Source organism: Festucalex cinctus, chromosome 13, assembly GCF_051991245.1.
Source record: "Festucalex cinctus isolate MCC-2025b chromosome 13, RoL_Fcin_1.0, whole genome shotgun sequence".
NCBI lineage: Eukaryota > Metazoa > Chordata > Actinopteri > Syngnathiformes > Syngnathidae > Festucalex > Festucalex cinctus.
This window is the reverse complement of record NC_135423.1, coordinates 17,882,887-17,903,280: the sequence shown is the minus strand read 5'-3', so window position 1 is coordinate 17,903,280 and position 20,394 is coordinate 17,882,887. Positions and strand designations below refer to the sequence as shown.

General features: G+C 37.7%; 1 protein-coding gene and 1 long non-coding RNA gene across 9 annotated transcripts in view; one reads left to right on the top strand and one right to left on the bottom strand.

Annotated features, from left to right (window-relative positions):
- The window catches only part of LOC144033753 (uncharacterized), a 55,515-nt gene that overhangs the window by 7,950 nt on the left and 27,171 nt on the right, over window positions 1-20,394 (bottom strand). The window contains exon 4 of one of the 2 annotated variants that reach the window (XR_013288058.1): window positions 9,842-9,919. The exons of the other annotated variant lie outside the window; for it this stretch is intronic. This is a non-coding gene — a long non-coding RNA (uncharacterized LOC144033753). Of the gene's footprint in view, window positions 1-9,841; window positions 9,920-20,394 lie in introns of those variants that run through there. 2 annotated transcript variants of the gene reach the window in all.
- The window catches only part of gria4a (glutamate receptor, ionotropic, AMPA 4a), a 124,518-nt gene that overhangs the window by 82,733 nt on the left and 21,391 nt on the right, over window positions 1-20,394 (top strand). For 6 of the 7 annotated variants that reach the window (XR_013288056.1, XM_077542059.1, XM_077542058.1 and 3 more), the window contains exons 11-13: window positions 534-740; window positions 3,657-3,872; window positions 5,301-5,461. Coding sequence is in view for 6 of the 7 variants with exons in the window: in XM_077542059.1 (XP_077398185.1) it covers window positions 534-740; window positions 3,657-3,872; window positions 5,301-5,461 (584 nt within the window). In the remaining variant the exon portion in view is untranslated. Of the gene's footprint in view, window positions 1-505; window positions 741-3,656; window positions 3,873-5,300; window positions 5,462-20,394 lie in introns of those variants that run through there. The other variant, XM_077542065.1, reaches the window with a different exon arrangement.

Genomic DNA, 20,394 nt, shown 5'->3' with positions numbered 1-20,394 from the left:
AAGTGTGAATACTTTACATATAGAGCATCCAGGTATACACTGTCTAAAATAATAATAATCATAATCATTTATCCTGTTTTATCATATAATTTACACTTAGGTGTTTTTTCCTTGAAAAAAAAGTGTTGCTCTTTCTCCTTTCTATTTGCCTTTTTCTTCTGCATGTAAAGGAACACTCAAATGTTGTTGTTTTTATGTACAGTATGTTAGCTACAACACAATGGTTGTCAAACTTGTAAATAACCACAATAAAATGTTATGTTGTGAAGATGTTCAATATATGCCAGATGCTAATATCTGTATGTAGCAATTAACCAAAGTCAATCAAATAATATTTGACTTGTTGTTATTGATTATATTATGCTGAAATAAATGTCCCTGATACTACTTTGTTTGTATTCCCATCTGTTCTCCACTTATGGATAATGTTGCCATTTCTTTTATTTGTTGTTTTTGTCTTTTTTTTTTTTTTTTTTGTTTACATCAATCACCAACCTCCAAACAGTCTTTCTTGCCTTATGCTGCTTTTGTAGGAGGGCCCTTATGTGATGCTGAAGAAGAACTGGGAGCTGTATGAGGGCAATGACCAGTATGAGGGCTACTGTGTGGATCTGGCCTCCGAGATCGCCAAACACATTGGAATCAAATACAAGATCTCCATTGTGCCTGATGGGAAGTACGGAGCCAGAGATCCAGAGACAAAGATATGGAACGGGATGGTGGGCGAGCTTGTTTATGGGGTAAGGGTGAACGCATCATATTTAGTTAAGTTCAAAGTGCAAACATCTAGGACCCTCATTTATTTTTGTAGTTTAAAGATGCTATTATGACCATATGTAGTTCTGAATATTTTCTATAGCATACAATTAAAAAAAAAAAAAAAAAACAGAAAAGGTCGGGGTGGCTGAGTACAGTATTGGGCTAATAGTAGCCTTATTTCACGATATCAAGTACTCATTTAGGCAGCTGATACCCAGTATGGATATTAACCATCTCACATCGAGTAAGTCCTCCTACACTGTGCCAGATTGACAAACTGGTGAATCATCGTGTGTCAGAAAGAGACAAATGTCTTTGTTCACATTCATTTTTCAAAAGCACTAGTGGTACCTGTGCTTTGTATAAGTGAGTAACAAGAGTGACTACGATACTTGTATAGGTTTATAGGCAAATATTATAAAGTTTACTCTTTTTAGACTGGGACCGAATATAGTCTTTTTTTTTCGAGTCAAATTTATCTCAGTGTGTAGCCAAACTTGGAGGAATCACTTACGGGAAGATGAATAAATGCTAAATGTATGATTTACTTTATTGATGCTAATTACAGAACTTTAATGTAATCTGCGCACTTTGCAGAGCCAAATTCAAAGAGCATATTAGTTGTACACCTTTGGCGAATCATCAGAGAGCAAGATTCCCTACTCGGGTTATCTCAACGGGACCTTGCAATGCTTTTGGAGTGTGGTGCTCGTGAGCCGAACTAAAGCTGAAAGCAAGAAGTTCTAAGAATTGTTTGTTTGAGTCCATTTTGATCATTTTAACAGCACTTTTGCATTTTACAAAAGTATTCTAGGAGCAAAGAAAGCTATTAGAACAGTTTTTGATTCAAAATATATTTTGTATTTGATGATTTTACATTAATATATAGATTTTACTCAAATAAATATCTCTTATAGGTTTTGCACAAAAAAGTTGATGCAAAAGTATAAAAAAAAAGTGATTAATCAAGAAAAAAAATGTGATTAATTAGTTAAACTCTTCCCAAAAATGTATAAATACGATACGTTTTGTCTTTGTGTGTGTATTTATACGTGTTTTATATATATATATATATATATATATATATATATATATATATATATATATATATATATATATATATATATATATATATATATATATATTAGGGGTGTGAATTGCCTAGTACCTGACGATTCGATTCGTATCACGATTCACAGGTCACGATTCGATACCGATTAATCCCGATACGAATTTATAAGTCGATTGTTGCGATTTTTTTCATTCAAATTTAGAAAATACTAATCAGTAAGCTTGTAGAGTGTAAGATTTATATGAAAATGTATTATTTATTTATCTGAAATTTCAGTCAGAGGTTGTAATCTGTTTCATGTTTGAACAGCATTAAAATAAAATATTAAGGCTTAATGTTCCGTTCATATAACATTCTTCCATGCTCAAGGTGTGAATCCTAAAAAAAAAAAAAAAAAAAATCGATTCTGCCGATTATTGAATCGATTCGAGAATCGCGCGATGTAGTATCGCGATATATCGCCTAATCGATTTGTTTACCACCCCTAATATATATATATATATATATATATATATATATATATATATATATATATATATATATATATATATATTATGTTTTTTATGCTAGAACATACAAAGGGCTTTGATGCAGCCTCTGAACTGCAGAGAACGGTTGAAGCGATGGTAGTTATTATAAAAACGTCCAGCCGGTGGCAGCAGAGCATAAGAGATCAACCAGGGCCATGTTTCAAAAAAGCTGATTTCCCCACAGTTCTAAACAGATTTGTGAATAATAATGAAACTTAGCTATATTCTAATGCTAATTGCTGCAAAACGTAAACATAATTTTTTTCCTCATGGAAGAAGAGACGAATCTTTCATTTGTTAGGTTCAATGTTTTGAATATAACCAGCCGGGAGCGAAAATGGCTGGCAGTGAATGAGTAAAAAAAAAATATATATATATATATATATATATATATATATATATATATATATATATATATATATATATATATGGTATGTTCTAATGACAGTATTTAGGTTATTCGGTGTACTACAACCCCATATGCTAAAAAAAGAAAAACAGATACAACTTAATAATAATGTTCACAAATTCAGCACAGAAAGAAACTGCAGTCCCATTTGGACAGTAGCTTATCCTGCCATTGTGACCCCACCTTGGGCTCTCACTCTCTGCTCCAGCATACTGTATATGCTTATCAGAGGCTTTGCATGCATGTTTCCTGCAGCCAAGCTTGGTCTTGAAGGGTTCAGTAATTCCTGAAGAATTTGGCACGGTGACCAATTATGCTGTCGACATTGAGAAGACAATGTCAGTCATCACTTTGCAAAAGTGTGAAAGCAGAGATTGTTGCAGAGCGGCAACAGAAATAATTGGCCTGCACAATCCCTGATGGAAGGTGACACTGAGGAAACAGCACGTTGACTAATCAGGTTTGATTTGTTCCGAGTGCTCAGTGTGCTCCCAGATGAGGCATTCAAAGGGAAACACGTTTAAAAGATTCATCTTCTCATCCACTTTTTTTTTTTTATCTTTTTGTCTTTATGTGCGTGTCACAATTGTTCCTGCATGTTTGCGCTCTCTTACTTCCTCTATACTGTTTGCACATCACTACTATGGTTATTAGAATCAATCTTCAATGCACTGTAAAGTCTCTCCCTCTTTATATCGCCATGCACTGACTGAGTCAGCTTCTCATTTTCTCCTACTTCAAACTCCACTGATCTTACTTGCCCATTCAATTGTCCTTGCTCTTTGCATGATCATCCCCCTCTTCCTCTCTCCTTTTGCATAAATGGAGACGACAGATAAAGGCACTTGTCTGGAAATCAATTGCATTTCTTTCAATTTCTTTGCAGAAAGCGGAAATCGCAGTGGCCCCGCTTACCATCACTTTGGTAAGAGAAGAGGTGATCGACTTCTCAAAGCCCTTCATGTCTCTGGGAATCTCCATCATGATCAAGAAGCCTCAGAAGTCCAAACCAGGTGTTTTCTCTTTCCTGGACCCGTTGGCCTACGAAATTTGGATGTGCATCGTATTTGCTTACATCGGAGTCAGTGTGGTGCTGTTTTTGGTGAGTGTTGATGATGTAGAGGTCATGTAGGATTGTATGGATACAAAAGTGAATACATTTATTGACTGTTTGTTTGTTAGAGAGACTATACAAAAATTGCAGAAACACGCAATGTCCACCCAGCCAACATTTTTTGGTTCCCAGAACGTTCCGAGAATCCCTACAATAACGTTCCCCATTTTGATTACTCCTTGGTAGCTCTGTAGCTCCAATGGCAAGTTTTTGTAAAGTTCTCTAAACCAGTGGCTCCTAACCACTGAACCACGAGCGCCATCTAGTGAGTCGCAAAGTAATTTCAATTTTGTAACTCTGGGCCACAAAGGCCGCAGGCATCTTTCAAATGAGGCTTTGTACAAATAGTAGGGTATTTTTAAAACCGATTATTTCCCCACCTCCTAAAGTGTAGAAAAAAAATCTGTCTACACTGCCGCTTTAGCCTTACCAGCAAGCTGAATTTTTGCGTTATTTGTTCACAAATACTACCAGTATCCATCTTGTACTGCTCCCGCTGATCCGTTCGCAACCAACCTTTTTTAGGCCGGACCAATCAGGCTTTGCTTAGGGCGGGACATGCAGCTGTGACGAAACCTGGAAGCACTGGTCCAATCAGCTCGAAGTATTGTAAAGCAAGTCCCTCCTTTCCCGAGCAAATCACCGTGGAGCAGTCCCAGCTTGATAATATGAAGAACTCTCGCGAGTGAATCACAATTATCAATCTGGTTACACTGCCTCGTTTGTTTAAAAAAATAATAATAATAATTAAAATCCACACAAACGCACACAAAAACGGAGAAGTTGATTCCGGCTTGTTGGGCATCTTATTGGATGTCAGTGTTTACACATAAATAAATGTCATTGATGACCACATTTTATCATGTTATTTGAAAATGATTTTATAAACCTTAACTAGGTGTAATTTAGTTATTAAATACAAACAATAATAAGTGAACATAAATCATAATTTCTGAATTTCTCATATCATTCCCTTAACGTTTAGGGAACATTATAACTAGAAATCAATGTTCTAAAAATGTTTCACTTTGGTTTGGTTCTAACGAACCTTTAGATAACCAAATACGGATGTTCTTTAAACGTTTGGTGTTAGCTGGGCATGTTTAAATCTTTTATTTCTCCCTAGAAAGGAGCTGAAAGGGAAAATTCACAACAGGATCACATGAATTAGTAAATACATCCACTGGTCTAATTCTAATTGGTATTTAAACAGTCTCTTCATCATGCTGTTCACACTTTGACAGTATGAAACTATGAGAACATGAATAAGGATGCACTGAATTACAATATGCTTAACCGGGAATGGAAATATTATTTCTGAAATGTGATCAACAATGCACTAAATTACAGTGAAACAATATTTTTACTAGTTTCCGTACTATTGGTACTGAAGACATGGTTTTCCTGTGCTGTCAGGTGAGTCGCTTCAGTCCATACGAGTGGCATGCTGAGGAACCAGAGGAGGGCACCACAGAGCAGGGCCCCAATGACCAACCTCCAAATGAGTTTGGCATCTTTAACTCCCTCTGGTTTTCACTGGGGGCCTTCATGCAACAAGGCTGTGACATCTCACCGCGGTGAGTGTAAAAGATGTGGTATACGTGACGTTGAGTGTGCATGCGTGCATGCCGGGGAAAACCCCTCCTGGGTCCTCCACAGGATGCTCTGCTAAAAATACATGTCTATTTGAGACGGGAGCCGCATCTGGCTGCACGTAAAAAAAAAAAAATGTAAAAAAAAAAAATGTAAAAAAAAAACTTCAGAATCTTTGGGTATTATAGACACAGTACAGTATGAAGCTTCCTGTCTTACAATAAAGCACATACTTGTACTTCTACCAGTCCTGCACTTAAAACACAAATTTCACTTAAAAGAATCAAACCTACTCACTAGCTGTACATGTTTTGTTTTATCTTTCAGTTCTTATATTATGACTGCAGGTTCTAAATAAACTTCACATTTTTAACCGCAGCAAAAAAGACAAACAATAATACATACAAGTGCATCAAATGGCAAAGTCCCAAGTGTTGAGGCATCCAGGCAGAGCAAGTACAGGATGTGTACTCATGTCGACTGATGTTGTGATACAGACTGTTTACAATGCCAAACACTTTTCTCACTTTAGCACTGACCTGGGCTGCTGCTCCGTGACACTGGGTGAATATGTGCAAATATGCACACACCGAAAATGTGAAATATGGAAGTACAAAAGGAAACATGGGCACACAGTCCCTCGTCCTTGTCCATATGGGTGAGCAAGGGTGGGAGATTTCACAGTTTGCTAGGTGTCCATAAATGTTGAATGAACCACTGAAGAGGCAGAGTCCAGCTGTATTTTTAGAATATTTATACGAATATGGCGTTCTATTATTGATAACCTGAGAATGCAGTTTATTGAAATATTCATGGACGTCATCCTGAAGACCTTTAGAGAGCAAATATGAGAAGAAAAGAAGCAGCAGGGAGAGATTGACAACAGACCAAATGACAGAATAGAATGACACTGTGACAAGTTAAATGTCTGCTAATCCTTCAATGGAATGAAACTTTAGTATGTTCATAAAATGATTACATTAGGGATGAAACGATAAGCACAATATCGTGATATTAAAACTGCCACAATATATCGTCGTTGTCATGTCACGATATTAAAAGCAGCACATTGTTTAAGAAAAAAAGTCAGGTTGATTTCCATTTGTGCAGTTCTAGTACCCTCTGGTGGTTACTTTTTTTTAGTGCAATTTAATTTTCATTAGGGATGTTTTGGCCCTTCTATGTTTAAAATCTACACTAATTGTCAGATGAAGGGGAACGTAATGTGCCTGTGAACCGAGTCAATATGTGGAGGAACTCGGTGTGTGCGTGCATTAACAAGTAAGCGCCTCAATAAGTGTTATTAGAGATTGTAGGTTTTTGTTATGTATTGCTGTTATGTACAAAAGCACAATATTCAGCTTTTTTTTAGTTTAGTTTTTTTTTTTTTTTACAATATTGTGACCCTTTTTAAATATCGCCAACCTCCCCACAATGTTGTGATAATTATCGTATCATCAGTTTCATTCATATCGTGATAATATCGTATCATGATCTTTGAATATCGTTACATCTCTAGTATACATTGTAGTCGATCATTCATCCATTTTCTATCCTGCTTAACCTCATTAGGGTCACAGGTGAGCTGGAGCGAGAGGCCGGGTACACCCTGGACTGGTCGCAGCCAATCACAGAGCACATCACAACCACTCACACTCACATCCTGCACCTGTGGTCAAATTAGTCTTCAGTGAACTTAACTTGTGTTTTTGGAATGAGGGCAGAAGGGAAGCCGGAGTACCCAGAGGAAACACACAAGCACATGCAAACTCTATGCCGAAAGGCCAGCGTCAAGATTCAAACACCAAACCTCAGATCCACTGTGCTGCACATTTTACATCCATCTACGTTATGTAACAACAAATGGATCAACAACTTTCCCAAATAATTCTTCAGAATCACTTGACAAATCAAAACACATCTTCCTTGTGTGGCATGCTAACATGATTAGACAATGTTGAGTATTCAGCTCTGAGTCTTTTCATTTGAATATTCATAAGAAACCTAAACAGACTTTTAACAGATGAATATAAAGAATTTTCTTGCCTGAAGTCAAAAAACCTTTTTCACTCAACATTAATAGCAGCACTAAAACAAACTTTAAAAAACAAACTGAAACGCCTTCTGTCTTTGCAAACTTTTTCACCTTAAGGACTTCTTTCTTGTGTGCTGTGCTTTCACACCTGGTTTAACAGCCACAGCAGCAATTCACATTTGGGGTAATGAACAAACGTTGGCTCTGCTATGACCCTTCCAGTTTTTTTTTCTCTTTTGCGCTCATCCTTAATTTTGTTCATTGTCTTTCATTCCTCGCTCACTAACAGCTGTCTTGTCCCCTTCCGTCCCACTTTGTGCAAATGACAGGTCAATTCAAACCACATTGCTAAAAAATACTTGTGCCATCTGCATGCATCAACATTCACATTCAAACATGAAGGGCGCCTGACAACAGATTACACTTCACATACCAGCCTCACACACGCACACATGCAGCATAGCTTTTGTGCAATTGCACAACAATCCACACTTTAAAAAAAAATTTTTTTTTTTAAACTCCATTCTCTTAGCTCGAGTGTGTGTGTCTGTCTGTGCAGCTGTCCTTGTGATAATGTGATACTTAACATGACGGTGTTCATCATCAAAATTGCCCGGCCTTGTCACCACCAATACACCACAACTGCTATAAAAACCAGGATTACTGCAGTTATAAATGTCTGATTATAATCTTGCAAAGAGAAAGCTGTCACGTAGCTACTTTTTTATTTGTCTACCTTGTCCCTTGTCGTCTCAGATACTTTTTCCCACACCGCAAAATGATATATAGTACTAAGAATAAAACAACAATAAATTAAAAAAAAATACAACTGAAAATATCTTTATGGTCAATTACCACAGGAGTAGAGCTGGGCGATTACTCAAATTTATCAGTTAATTTGAGTATATTTCGCAGACTTATTTTTTGTTTGTTTCTTCAGATTCTTGTTCATTGTGCAATTTATTTATAAAGCACTTTAAAACAAGCACTCCCGCTGTCTACAAAGTGCTGAACATGGAACAGAAATCGGTCATGCAGTAAAGATAAGTAAAATAAGAACAAAACAAACATTGTAAGGAAGCATACAAAGTTGTCAAAGCCGAATGAGTTGAACTTGAAGATGAGGGACTTGGACTCTTTGCTTAAAATGCTAAGGAAGGAAGACACCTAATCCACCTAATCCAAAATAAAAGTCACTACATAGTTCAGCTGTTAAGACACTTTTATTGTGACGAGGTCCAACAACAACAGTGCCTCTAACTTTGCACAAATTACATTTTCAGAGCCTCGAGCCTTGAAACGCACAAATTGCAACACAACGCATTTCACATACAATAACGGTGTTTCAAATATGGGTCGAATAATTAGTTAGATTAGTCCGTTTATGATAAAAAGAACGGAGTTACCGAACGCCGTTAGTTTAACTGCAGTTATTCCCAACACTGGTTGGACAGTTTTTCACGGCACACCACGCCACGGCACAGTGGTTGAGAGACACCTGTTTAAAATATAATCAATAATATCTAAAAATAACACGTGTGGACTGACCAATAGTATAGATTTTTGAAAAAAAAAAAAATTAAATTTGCCAAATGGTGACTTATGAGCATTTGGCCAGACGCCAGCAATATATATGCACAAATACAATGATGACAACAAATACAGCTAACAAGAGTTTAATTTAAGAGCTCATATCACACATAACAAAAATCACTTAGTTCATACATCAATATCTATGCTTATACGGCATTCTATGTTTTGGCATCAAAATGAACAAGAAATTGAAGAAAACAAAGATTCAATTTTCCCTTAGTGACTTTTCTCATGAGCCATCGAAACAACCATTTTGGTTTTGAAAAAAATGAACTAGCCACTTTAATTCATGCACGCTAAGAGACAATATGAGCAGAACAATTTTCACGAATTCAAGAAATTTTATTGTCATACCAACACGCATTTCCACATTTTGGCATTAAATACAATACAATAGTTTAAATAAATAGGTTACAAAAAAAAAAAAAAAAAAAAATCAGGAAAATGCTTATTCACATTTTGAACATGTGCAAAGATGCAAATATAGCAAAGTGTGGATGCAGCAGAAAAAACAAAATATTTGTAATTTTGTGGGAGTAAATATGTGCACAGATAGTGCCATGCTCTGGATACTACATAGTATGGTGTATTTGGCTCAACACAGCCCTGGGTGCTGCTGTCCATCTGTCCTGAGGGTGATGGAGGAAGAGATTGTTGCGGATCCTGTTAGCTTGTGGTCTGTTGCTCAGGAAGTCCAAGACTCTCTTCCCCAGTGACAGACTCAGCCTAAGAATGATGGTGTTGAAGGCGTAGAGCAAACGGATGTAGGAGTTCCTGCTTTCAAGAGATGGTTTCATCAGTGCAGCGGTTCTTCCTGTAGGCATAATGGGATCGTCCACAGCAGGTGCATTTCCATTACCCTCAGTTTTGCGCAAAAGGCATGTTTCGCAAAAGTAAGCTGGTTAATGGAAACACCGGATTTGCGAAAAAAAACTCTCAAATATCGCAAAAAGGTTTTTGCTCTCTCATGAGGTGGTTTTTGAGAAGTATCGAAAAAGAAGTATTTCGCAAAAGTGTAATGGAAACACTTTTTGCGCATTAGTAGTCATGTGACACCCGCCCGGTTACGGAGGAAAGGAATTTTATTAAACTTGCAATTACTATTTGTTTTGCGAATTATTAATTTCGGTTTCGTATTTTAGTTTTACATGCTGAAGTGATTTGTATCGGCTACTGCACGTCATGAGCGCAAAAGAGAGAGAGGTGTAATCGAGCGAGCCTCCTTCAAGAAGTTGGAGAGGAGAGCTTGAAATCCTCTCCTGCCATATCTGGTTAATTTAGCAGGGAGGACGCCAGAAAACATCAGAAACTTTTAACAATTTGTAACCCGCCTTTTACCCAGCCTCTGCATGGGAACAACAACATTTTAGGATTACAGGAAGTAGGAAGTACGGGGCCACTCGCTTTGTCGGAACTGCTTGCCGACTGCCGAGGGACACACGCAACACCAACACTAAATGCCCGAAACCGCCCGATGTGGGGTGAGTGTTTTTCAAGTAATATAACGTCACCGGGAATCCATCTACCGTAAACATCATGAGCGCCTCCTACAGAAACAGCGAGATCTCGCGAGACAGGACATTCCGAGAATTGCGCCTCAGAAGCGAAACTCTCTTCAATGGAAACTGACAATTCGAAATTGTACTTTATCGAAATAGTACAATATCGCTTTTATTTTTGCAAAAAAAAGGGTAATGGAAACGCACCTATAGATCTAAATGGAGTTTTTGATCTGCAGAATGGTCAGCTTCTAAAAACTGGCTGATCATCTGCAACTGGCAGGTGGGTCTTTTGAGCATTGTGAAATCTTGGTGTTGCAGTTTGCGATGCACTTATTGCAATTCTACATGCTCCGAGGGTCACTGGAGGTGAAGTGTCCCTGAATTTTCTAAGCATGTGATAATTTAGCCTTCCAGATGCCTGCAGCCAGTCATCTTTTTGCTTCCCGGTGTGCTGATGCTTCATGTGCCCTGAAGGCAGCATCTCTAGCCTTTAGCTATACTCTCTCCTCTGCATTCAACCAGGGCTTCTGGTTTGGGTAGATAGTATTGCTGCATTTGAGGAAAGTCGGACTTTTCTGACTTCAAACAAGGAAGTGTGTACGGGAATGCCTCCTTGAACTCAAAAATGCCACTTGCGAAGTTGGAAATAAAAAAGGACCCCGACTTCACCGAACGACTACAATGTGACGTCACTCGACAATGGTGGCCCCTTTGGACACACAGACCGTGAAGAGCAAAACACAATTTACTGGAGTGTAAAACCAGATAGCTTTCTTCAGTCATAAATATTCAACATAACTTCACATAACACAACGTACATGACAGTATGCCACTATCTCCCTGCATGAAATTATATGGTAAACCACTGAACTGTATGGAATGCTTATGAAATAATATGAATACAATAAATGAAGCAAAATTACGAGAAGGCAAGTTTGCAGGAGGTCAATGTGTTTTGAGAACCAAAACAAAAAACAATGTATCATGTAGCCACCATGTTGGTTGTTTATTTCCACCTCGAACGCTTTCAAGTTGGAACTTGGAAAAGCCAACTGGGATAAATCTGACTTCCGACCATCCTCGAATGCAGCATTAGTGATGGTCTTGGTTTGTGGGAAACATCATCAGCACATTTTGATGAAGCCCAGGATGGCTCAAGTGTATTCCTCCAGCTGCACTTCTCCTTCCTGAGTAGCTGCTTCCATTTGCAACATTTGCAAGTTTGAGCACCAAAAGAAGTCATGACCCACATCTTGACGCTCCTGATTATGGGCTTGGACCATTTCCCAGTTGATTTATAGGCTGGGGCCGGAAGAATGGAGATATTTGGTTAATTGTTTCCCAGTTGCTGTCTGCCAAGAGTACTTTCCAATGTAGATGAAATGGTTGTCATTGAACTCTCTCGAAATTGGTGTAGTTGGTCTGAGCTCATTTACATGCGTTTTTTTTTGTTTTTTTTGTTTTTTTGTAGTGAAATGAATGAATGTGCTTCGAAGCTGCAAATATTTTGCTGAGGTCACCGGTACCACTCTACATGAGAAAAGACCGTGAGGTAGCTGGAGGTTGTGTGGCGTTACCCTTCTATCCATGGAACTTTCAATTTGATTATGTTGACTCGTTAACCAATTGGCTCAGCCCATCAGGGGTTGCCACAAGGTGTCACTCGCATGATTTTTTTTTTTTTTTTGAATAGTTCTTAATGTTGGATACTTTTCCTGACACAATAAATACAATTTCCATGCAAGCTTTGGACTGACAGTGGCTAAGTATTTGGCCACTGGTCAGTAAGCGAACTTAAGCCATCTGCATAAAAGATCGCACTACCAGTACAAATTGTTCAAACCATTCAAAATGTTAATTTAATAGGACTATTTGTGTATGTATGTGGTTACATGTTGACTTTTTCTGCCAAAAGGATGAAGTTGTTTTCATATTATCTGTAAATAGGAAATATTTATTTCTATTGTTTTTGCAGCAGTTGATGCAAGTAAAACCTTGGGGTTTGAAAATTGGTGGTGAGGAAAAAAAAAACTGTTTCAAAGCTTGTTTGGTATCAGGAGAAATACCACAAATCCCAGGAGAGGGGAACAACCAAACAGCAAAACTTGTTTTGAATAATGTCATGTTTCTTGCTTGGCTTTTAAATTCATAATAGGATATTTGTGAACAATATTTTATAATATGTTAAGACTACATCACCCACCCATAAGTTATTCAATTCAAAGTTGAAGAGGTTTATTTCAGGACATTGTTTTAAGATGAAATCCAGAACAAGAATCGTGAGAAATTGTATCATCATTTACATGTCATCACCAACTGTCAAACAAAATAAAAGACATACGTATTTTGTATTCCAACATTACTTTGTGTTGATCACACCGATCTCAAAAGACGAATACATTCTAAAATGCTTGCTTTAAATATGGCCAGCATTCTACATGTGCAACTATAAGCTATAAACAATCTAATGTTAAAGCATTAACAATTTTCATCTGCTGTAAAAAAAAAAAAAAAAACGACTGTTTATCCTGAACTTTCTTCTTCCTTTGTCTCTCTCCTCACCGCTCGCCTGCCTCACACACACCCACTCTCGAAAGCTGTTATGAGTAGAATTGATTGGGTGAGTTTTGTCACGTGGGTGGTGTTACAATGCACACAATTAGTCTGAGTATTCAAATAGCTGCCAGAAAGCTGCGCAAGCCCAAAGTTCCGCTGTTTATTTTTAAGCTTTCGTTAAAATGATCTAATAATCATCCTGGGTCTGTAGAAAAAGCCGCCTGGCTCCAGTATTGAGAACGCCTGAGTTTCCAAGATTATATATAAAAAAAAAAAAATAGATGCAGTTAAGTCTGCAAGTTTTCATGAAAGTTTATAAACATCTGACCTTGAAAAATATTACTTGCAAGTCAAGCATGTCACGACTCAGGACTGCCCACTAGCTTTCGTGGTTGCTAGGCGACAGGAGCAGTGCAACGGCTTAGGGTGCTCGACTGTCTTTGATGAACTTCCTCATTAAGAGGGCAGACTGACTGCGCATTGAGTCAATTTACTCTTTTGTTCTGCCCCCAAAAACAAGACTACATATATAATTACTTAGTTATGTGCAATGCCCCTATTGTTCAGACCGATACCACTACGAATACTCAACTCTTACTCTTAATTAGTCATCCATACTGATACCAAGTACGGACACAACTATTTTGATACATAATACTTTTCCCCTACAAAACAATGACATCATCATCATACATCCCAGCATTTGTCTTTAAAATTTCACGAGACGAATGGCAATTCTCTATTCTAATTTTGAATTTCTAGTCCCTGATCGTAAAACAGCCACAAGAGGATGGCCGATACCAGTGTGCAGATACCTCGACATAATGCCGGGTATCAAACCGATACTGATACCTGGTATCACTACTCACCCATCCCTACTACCTAATTTTCTCAGAATGAAACTATATGTATGGTAAAATAAAAAACTAAAAAATAAAAAGTCAAGTACCGTATTTTCCGCACTATAAGGCGCACCTCATTATAAGGCGCACCTTCAATGTATGACATATTTGCAAACTTTTTCCATATATAAGTCGCATTATAAGGCGCACCTTCAATGAATGACATATTTTAAAACTTTTTTCATATATAAGGCGCTATAGTAGAGGGTGGGGTTACGTTATGCATTCATTAGATGGTGTTGCGCTAAAGCGAATGTCAACAAAACAGTCAGATAGGTCAGTCAAACTTTATTAATAGATTACAAACCAGCTTTCTGACAACTCCATTCACTCCCAAAATGAATAAACAGCTGTTTTATTATTTTCTCTGAGGTAAAGTATTAGTATTAGCTAGCGATCCAAGATGGCGGGATCTTCTGCGCATGCGCATCACCGATCGTGAGGGTCACCAATAGCGAGACCTGTTGCGGCTCAATAACGATCCATATATAAGGCGCACTGGATTATAAGGCGCATGGTCAGCTTTTGAAAAAAATTAAGGCTTTCAGGTGTGCCTTATAGTGCGGAAAATACGGTAATAGTCAGTACAAATTTGAGCAATTGCATGCGATGTTTTCAACCTGAAGCCTTGACCACTCCATAAAATTTTGAAACCTGTTGTCAGTATTTGTACAATTCTGCAAATGCATGCCCAAACACAAACAAACATGACCTTACATGACCTCTTTGGCAGGGGTAACAACAAGTAGTTGCATCCATTCCATGATAACAACCTATTGTGCTTCGCCACCACCACCACCACACAGCATCCGCTGTCAAGATAATGTACAAGGAGGTCAGAAGGAGAACACAGAATAAGAACTTTTTTTCCCCAAGTTTGGAACATCTGCCATGACCATGAGCTGCTCATATTTTCTCAGGTTTTATCCTCCCCGTCATCATTGTGACACTTATCCGGCATGCCGGTGTAGATCAGCATATTCAGGCTGACATTTATGGTGAAGGTGGAAATAATGTAAGGTAAAAGACCTCACAAGTAAAAGTTTTTCATTGCTTGAATGCAAACATCTTAGCTAATCCTTATTTAATAAAATGCTTGTGCTCGCTCAACTATTTCCTGACCTTCTGTTGTGTATTCTCTAATACAGCACTTTTCTTTCTTGTAACCTTCATGAGCATCTTTGGGGAGACAATATATGACACATGCTGTTTGAATATGTCTGTGTGCGCGTGCGTGCGCGCAAGTCAGTGTGTGTTGTGTATCGAGTTGCCATGATTGGTATGCGGCTTGCGTCCCCTCGCTCCCTGCTGCTGCAGTCATCTCTGCAGTCTGAGTATTACACTCACTTCTATTCAGGTCTTTTACTCTCACTCTACAGCCTGCACCGTCTATATTTATCTATCTTTGGGAACCATCTCTCCTTTCCAATTTTACATTCCATCGCATCCAATCTCTCCATAGGATTTTCCTTATCTTCCCTCGTCGGACCTTTTCAAGGCTGCTCATGCTGATCCGTTGTCTAATCCTCAACTTAATTAATTAACTTTTCATGACAAGAAGTGTCTGTGTGGTGGCACATCACACACTCCTGCGCCTTTTGTGTCTATCTGCACAGCGGTGAGTGGCAGGATACATGAAAGCATTAACACACAATGGCCCCCATTGTCAGCGTGACCTTGAGAAGACGTTTACACCACCCGCCTGTCATCTTTAGGTCGGGACGTGGAGGAGCGTTAATGTCACTGATTGGCAAGGTCAATGCAGCGAAAACGATGATGGGCAGCTAGGTGGAGGGGCTGCAATTGTTAGCATAAAAGGCGGGAAAGTGATGCAGGATGAGGAGGAGGGTCGAGAAGGAGTGCAGCAGAGTGAAGTAAACCGATCAGAAGAAAACATCTCAGAGGAATTTAATGTCTTTGTCAATAAACGTCTGAAATTACAGCTCTCGTCGACGCCTGCTGTTGGCTGCGGGTGCATCTTCAGTTCGATGTGTGCGTAATGTATTGAGTAAATGGCCCCGGGTGGCCTGAATACTTAATGAATGTAACAGATCCATCTAATGGAATGACTAACCAACTAGAGTGGTGCACTGGAGCTTACCAACTCAGATTGGTCACAAGGTCACCAATTAAAATCCACTTGTACTGTCACTGCAATGCACTAATAATAGTTTTTGTGTAACTTCACCGTCTGCTTGGTAAGACATTTATGAGATGGTTAGAAGCCTTATTTGTTATTGTGGAGAATTTAGTGACCGTTAAAGCCCGAACAGTTTTGATCTTTTTAGGCTGATGAATATTCTGATATTAGGCAGAATAAAATTCTGATAACCAAATTATCAGTCCATTAATTTAAAAAAATATATATATAGAAAATGAATACAATAAAGGATTTTTTGGTCCCCTGGTTGCAAAAATAAAGATATGAGTTATAGGCAGATTGTTTGATGACACTGTTTTACAATACTTTGTCCTTTAGTATTTGTTTCACTTCACAAGAAAGAACAATCTGCAAAAATCAGCTGTTTTTTGCAGATTTTTTTTGGGGGGGTGATGATGTTTGCACATCATTATCTTATGTTGTATTATCTTAATATGTAAAAATAAAATGAATAAATAAATAAAAAATTACACACCCGAAAAAACATGGCCGATTTTTGCCTTTTTAATCTGAATCTGAAGCATTCCCACATATGTTATTGTGATTTTTATTCTTCACACTTTTTTGCCATGTAAACACTCCCACATAATACTTCTGATTTACACTGTTCAAATTTCAACTTGCTTCAAAAATTCACGCCTCCAGGGGTACATTACCTACAGTATTCGCACAATTTAACGTTAAATATCAACTTTTCCCCATTCATTTTCAATGGGATAGACATTAAACTATTTCTAAGTGTCACGTTCCACGCCCACTTCCATACACATGACTTATCATCATTGCCAGGTGTTTGATACTGATCGTTGGCACAGTTGGTAAAGTGCATTGTCCAGTAACCAGGAGGTCAACATTTCATAATTTATCTCTCAATTTACTTCATAAGCATTCCACATGCATTCAAATATTAGCATTCAGCTATTAGCATTCAGCTTTCAGGATTCCCACACAATTTATCCAGAAATTGCACTTAGTCTAGTTTCAAAAATAAGATTGGTAATGAGCAGACCACAAATTAATAGAACAGAAATTCATAATTGCAGTAACAAACAATACCATGAACCTTTGTGCTCCAATGTGCACATCATCATCATCCGAATCCAAGAATGTTTTAATTAAGCAACCGCATATTTCCCAGCAATATTTAACTCACTCGTGATTGATTTTGTGTATCGCTCTGTCCTGGAACTTGCTTTCTTGGACACTGCAGTGTATAAACACATTCAATTAAAATTTCCATAAAATAAAAAAAAGCTGGGTCCCATGACAAAATTAATTTCTGGTGAGGTAAGATTGGGGAAATATACCATTGAGAAGCCCTACAATTACAATGTGAGTTTTTTTCACGCATCTTTAAGGACCCAAAGCAGATTGCCTGTACTTCCCAAATGTGTTTGACTTTATTAGGCACTATAGTCGTGCAAAAAACAGATTATGGGAAGAAAAAAAAAGAAAAGAAAGGAAAAAAACCTCAAATACACATAGAAATCTTCTTTTCCCCAGGAAACAAAAAAAAAATGAAATATTTGCATCATCAGGAGATGATTTAGGCAAAAATAATAATTTTTGCAAAAAAAAAAAAAGACTAATACAATTATTTTATGAGGGTGACGATATGACAAATTTCTCTTTGGCATATTGATAACTTATAGCTAACGTAACCACAAAAATATAGAAAGAATATTGACTTATCTGTTGATCAAAGAGTTTTACAAAGACGATGTCCGTCTGTGGTGGGTAGTTTGGGCAAGTACTGTAAACACTGCTTGTAGAATAACACAATTTTTCCAAACTGGAAAAGACAGAGCTGCATTTTGTCACTGCAGGAGTTTAATGTGCACAGAGCCCATTCGCAGTGTACTTAACTTCATATTTAGTAAAAAAAAAAAAAAACATAAAATCTCATTTCAGGGTTGTGTTTATTATAGTAAACAGCTCTCCCTGTTCCATGCAAAACAATTTATGCACATTACAAGTCGTTGCAATACTGTCGCTTTCCAAATTAAACCACTTCTAAAGTGCAGATATGATCACCGTCCCGAGACGCCAACTTCATGTTTACGCAATCCTCTAATTACATCAAGCCACTGCAACTAATGTTACCTGAAGGTTCCCCATCTGCTATATATTATGTTCAGTTTACTTCAACTGTTTCCTCTCTGTGTAACAATGGAGATAGTTTTAACTGTTGTTTGGGTAATTTTGTTACTGTGTGCTGTCGAGAAGCAATCCAGCGCCAACGTTTTGGTCAGTAACGCAACTCACTGCCATAACTCTGCTTATCTTTTGTCAATCGACTCACCCTGTAAAGCGACGTCATGTGCGGTCTCATTTTTTTGGATTTATTTATGCATAAATAGGTTATGTACAAGTGGTCTTAATAAATTGCAGCTGGAATTAAAAAAATAAAAATAATCTTTTTGGGGGAAATCACAGCATCTGTGGATATCTTTTTCACCACCACAAGAACTCAAAACATTGTGTAATATAATACGAATTCTTTTCTGTTCCATTTGGCAATGTTGTTGTTCCTTAAGTCCCGTACTTTGGTGTTTAAATTGTGAGCTACAAAAACATTTTTTTTTAGATATTTTTTTTTTTTTTACCTCACCCATAAATTACACAGTTGCCCTGATTCTGATCTCGTGATCAGACATGATGACCATTATAAATAAGAAAGAAAGAAAGAAAGAAAGAAAGAAAGAAAGAAAGAAAGAAAGAAAGAAAGAAAGAAAGAAAGAAAGAAAGAAAGAAAGAAAGAAAGAACAATGCATGGAGAGTTGCTATCACCCAAATGCACAAATGTAGTCAATAAGTGTGCTATTTTGACAAATATTGGCATCAGCCTTTAAAAAAATATCTAACGGTTAATAGTTAGTTAAGTTAATAAGAGATCAATTTAAAACCATTTATTTAAATTTTCAGTTAACTTTGTAAGAGATACTGCTGAAGCTGGGAACTCTGCACCTTTTGTTTCTGTTTGAAAGGACAGTGTCTAAAAGTTGCTTTTGATTTTTTTAATGTACATTCCTTTTAAAAACCTACTGTGTACATTTTTTTTTAAATAATCATAGGTTTAGTAATCACTAATTACATTACATAGGTTGTGCCATGACTTACAGGAGGCTGACATGTTTTGCCACCATCTTTCTGCGACTGATGCCCGAATTTTGCGAGCTAGTCTTGTGAAGTGTGGTGTCTCTGAGACACCATAGTGCGCTACGTTGTTGCATTCTATTAGTTCAACACTAGATGGAACTAAATTCTACACACTGTCACTTTAAAACACAAGTGAGTTTTTTGAAATTTTGGAAAACAAATTTTTGACCCTGGAAGCCCTTTAGGATATGTTTAGAAATGCATTTATATACAGAAAATAATTCACCACTGGTGACTTGTTGGAAAATAATATTGACAAATGGTAAAGACAGAATGGAAGAGATCATATGGCCATGCATTTAAATTGTTTGGTTCCGCACTGTGAGAGAAAATACTGTTGTGTTGCATGCAAAAAAAACAACATTCCTCCAAAAATTGTCATGTGCAGGAAAACGTGTGCGAGAATCGGGGGTGCGAAAGAAACGGTGTGCTATTAATCTTTCCGAACGATTGGGAAGGCAATCTGTTGCCTATCATAAATGATACATGACCTGCCGTAGAAGAAGTTGCCTGTTGCATACCAACACGCACATTCACGGCGTCAGATAAATGCGTTCAAACATGTCACATGAGGAATCAAGGACTCACACAGCCATGGAAACATACACACACATTCGGTCACACACATGCAAGTGTTCTCTCCGTCTCAGCCTTATCTGAATGAAGCACACTCCGTCGACCTCCGGGAGGTAAACATCATCTCTAACTTGGTGCAAGGCCAAATGCTGTTTAATAAGCACCTCTTTTTTCATCTTCTTCCTCCTCTGTGGCAGCACACACAAACAAGTCAAGGGCAATGCATTCCTTGCTCGACAAGTCATTTATCTATTTCCTAAAGAACATTTTTATTGTACACGTTCCAAGATCGAGACACATTTTAAGTGTTAAGATTGTCAGTTGTAATCATCCATTTCAGATGTGACCCGAAGCGTTGACCCCTTCTGGCTGCCTCCGATTTTTATAATGTAACATTTTTCTCGTCTTTGGAGGATTTGAGAAGTAAAAACAT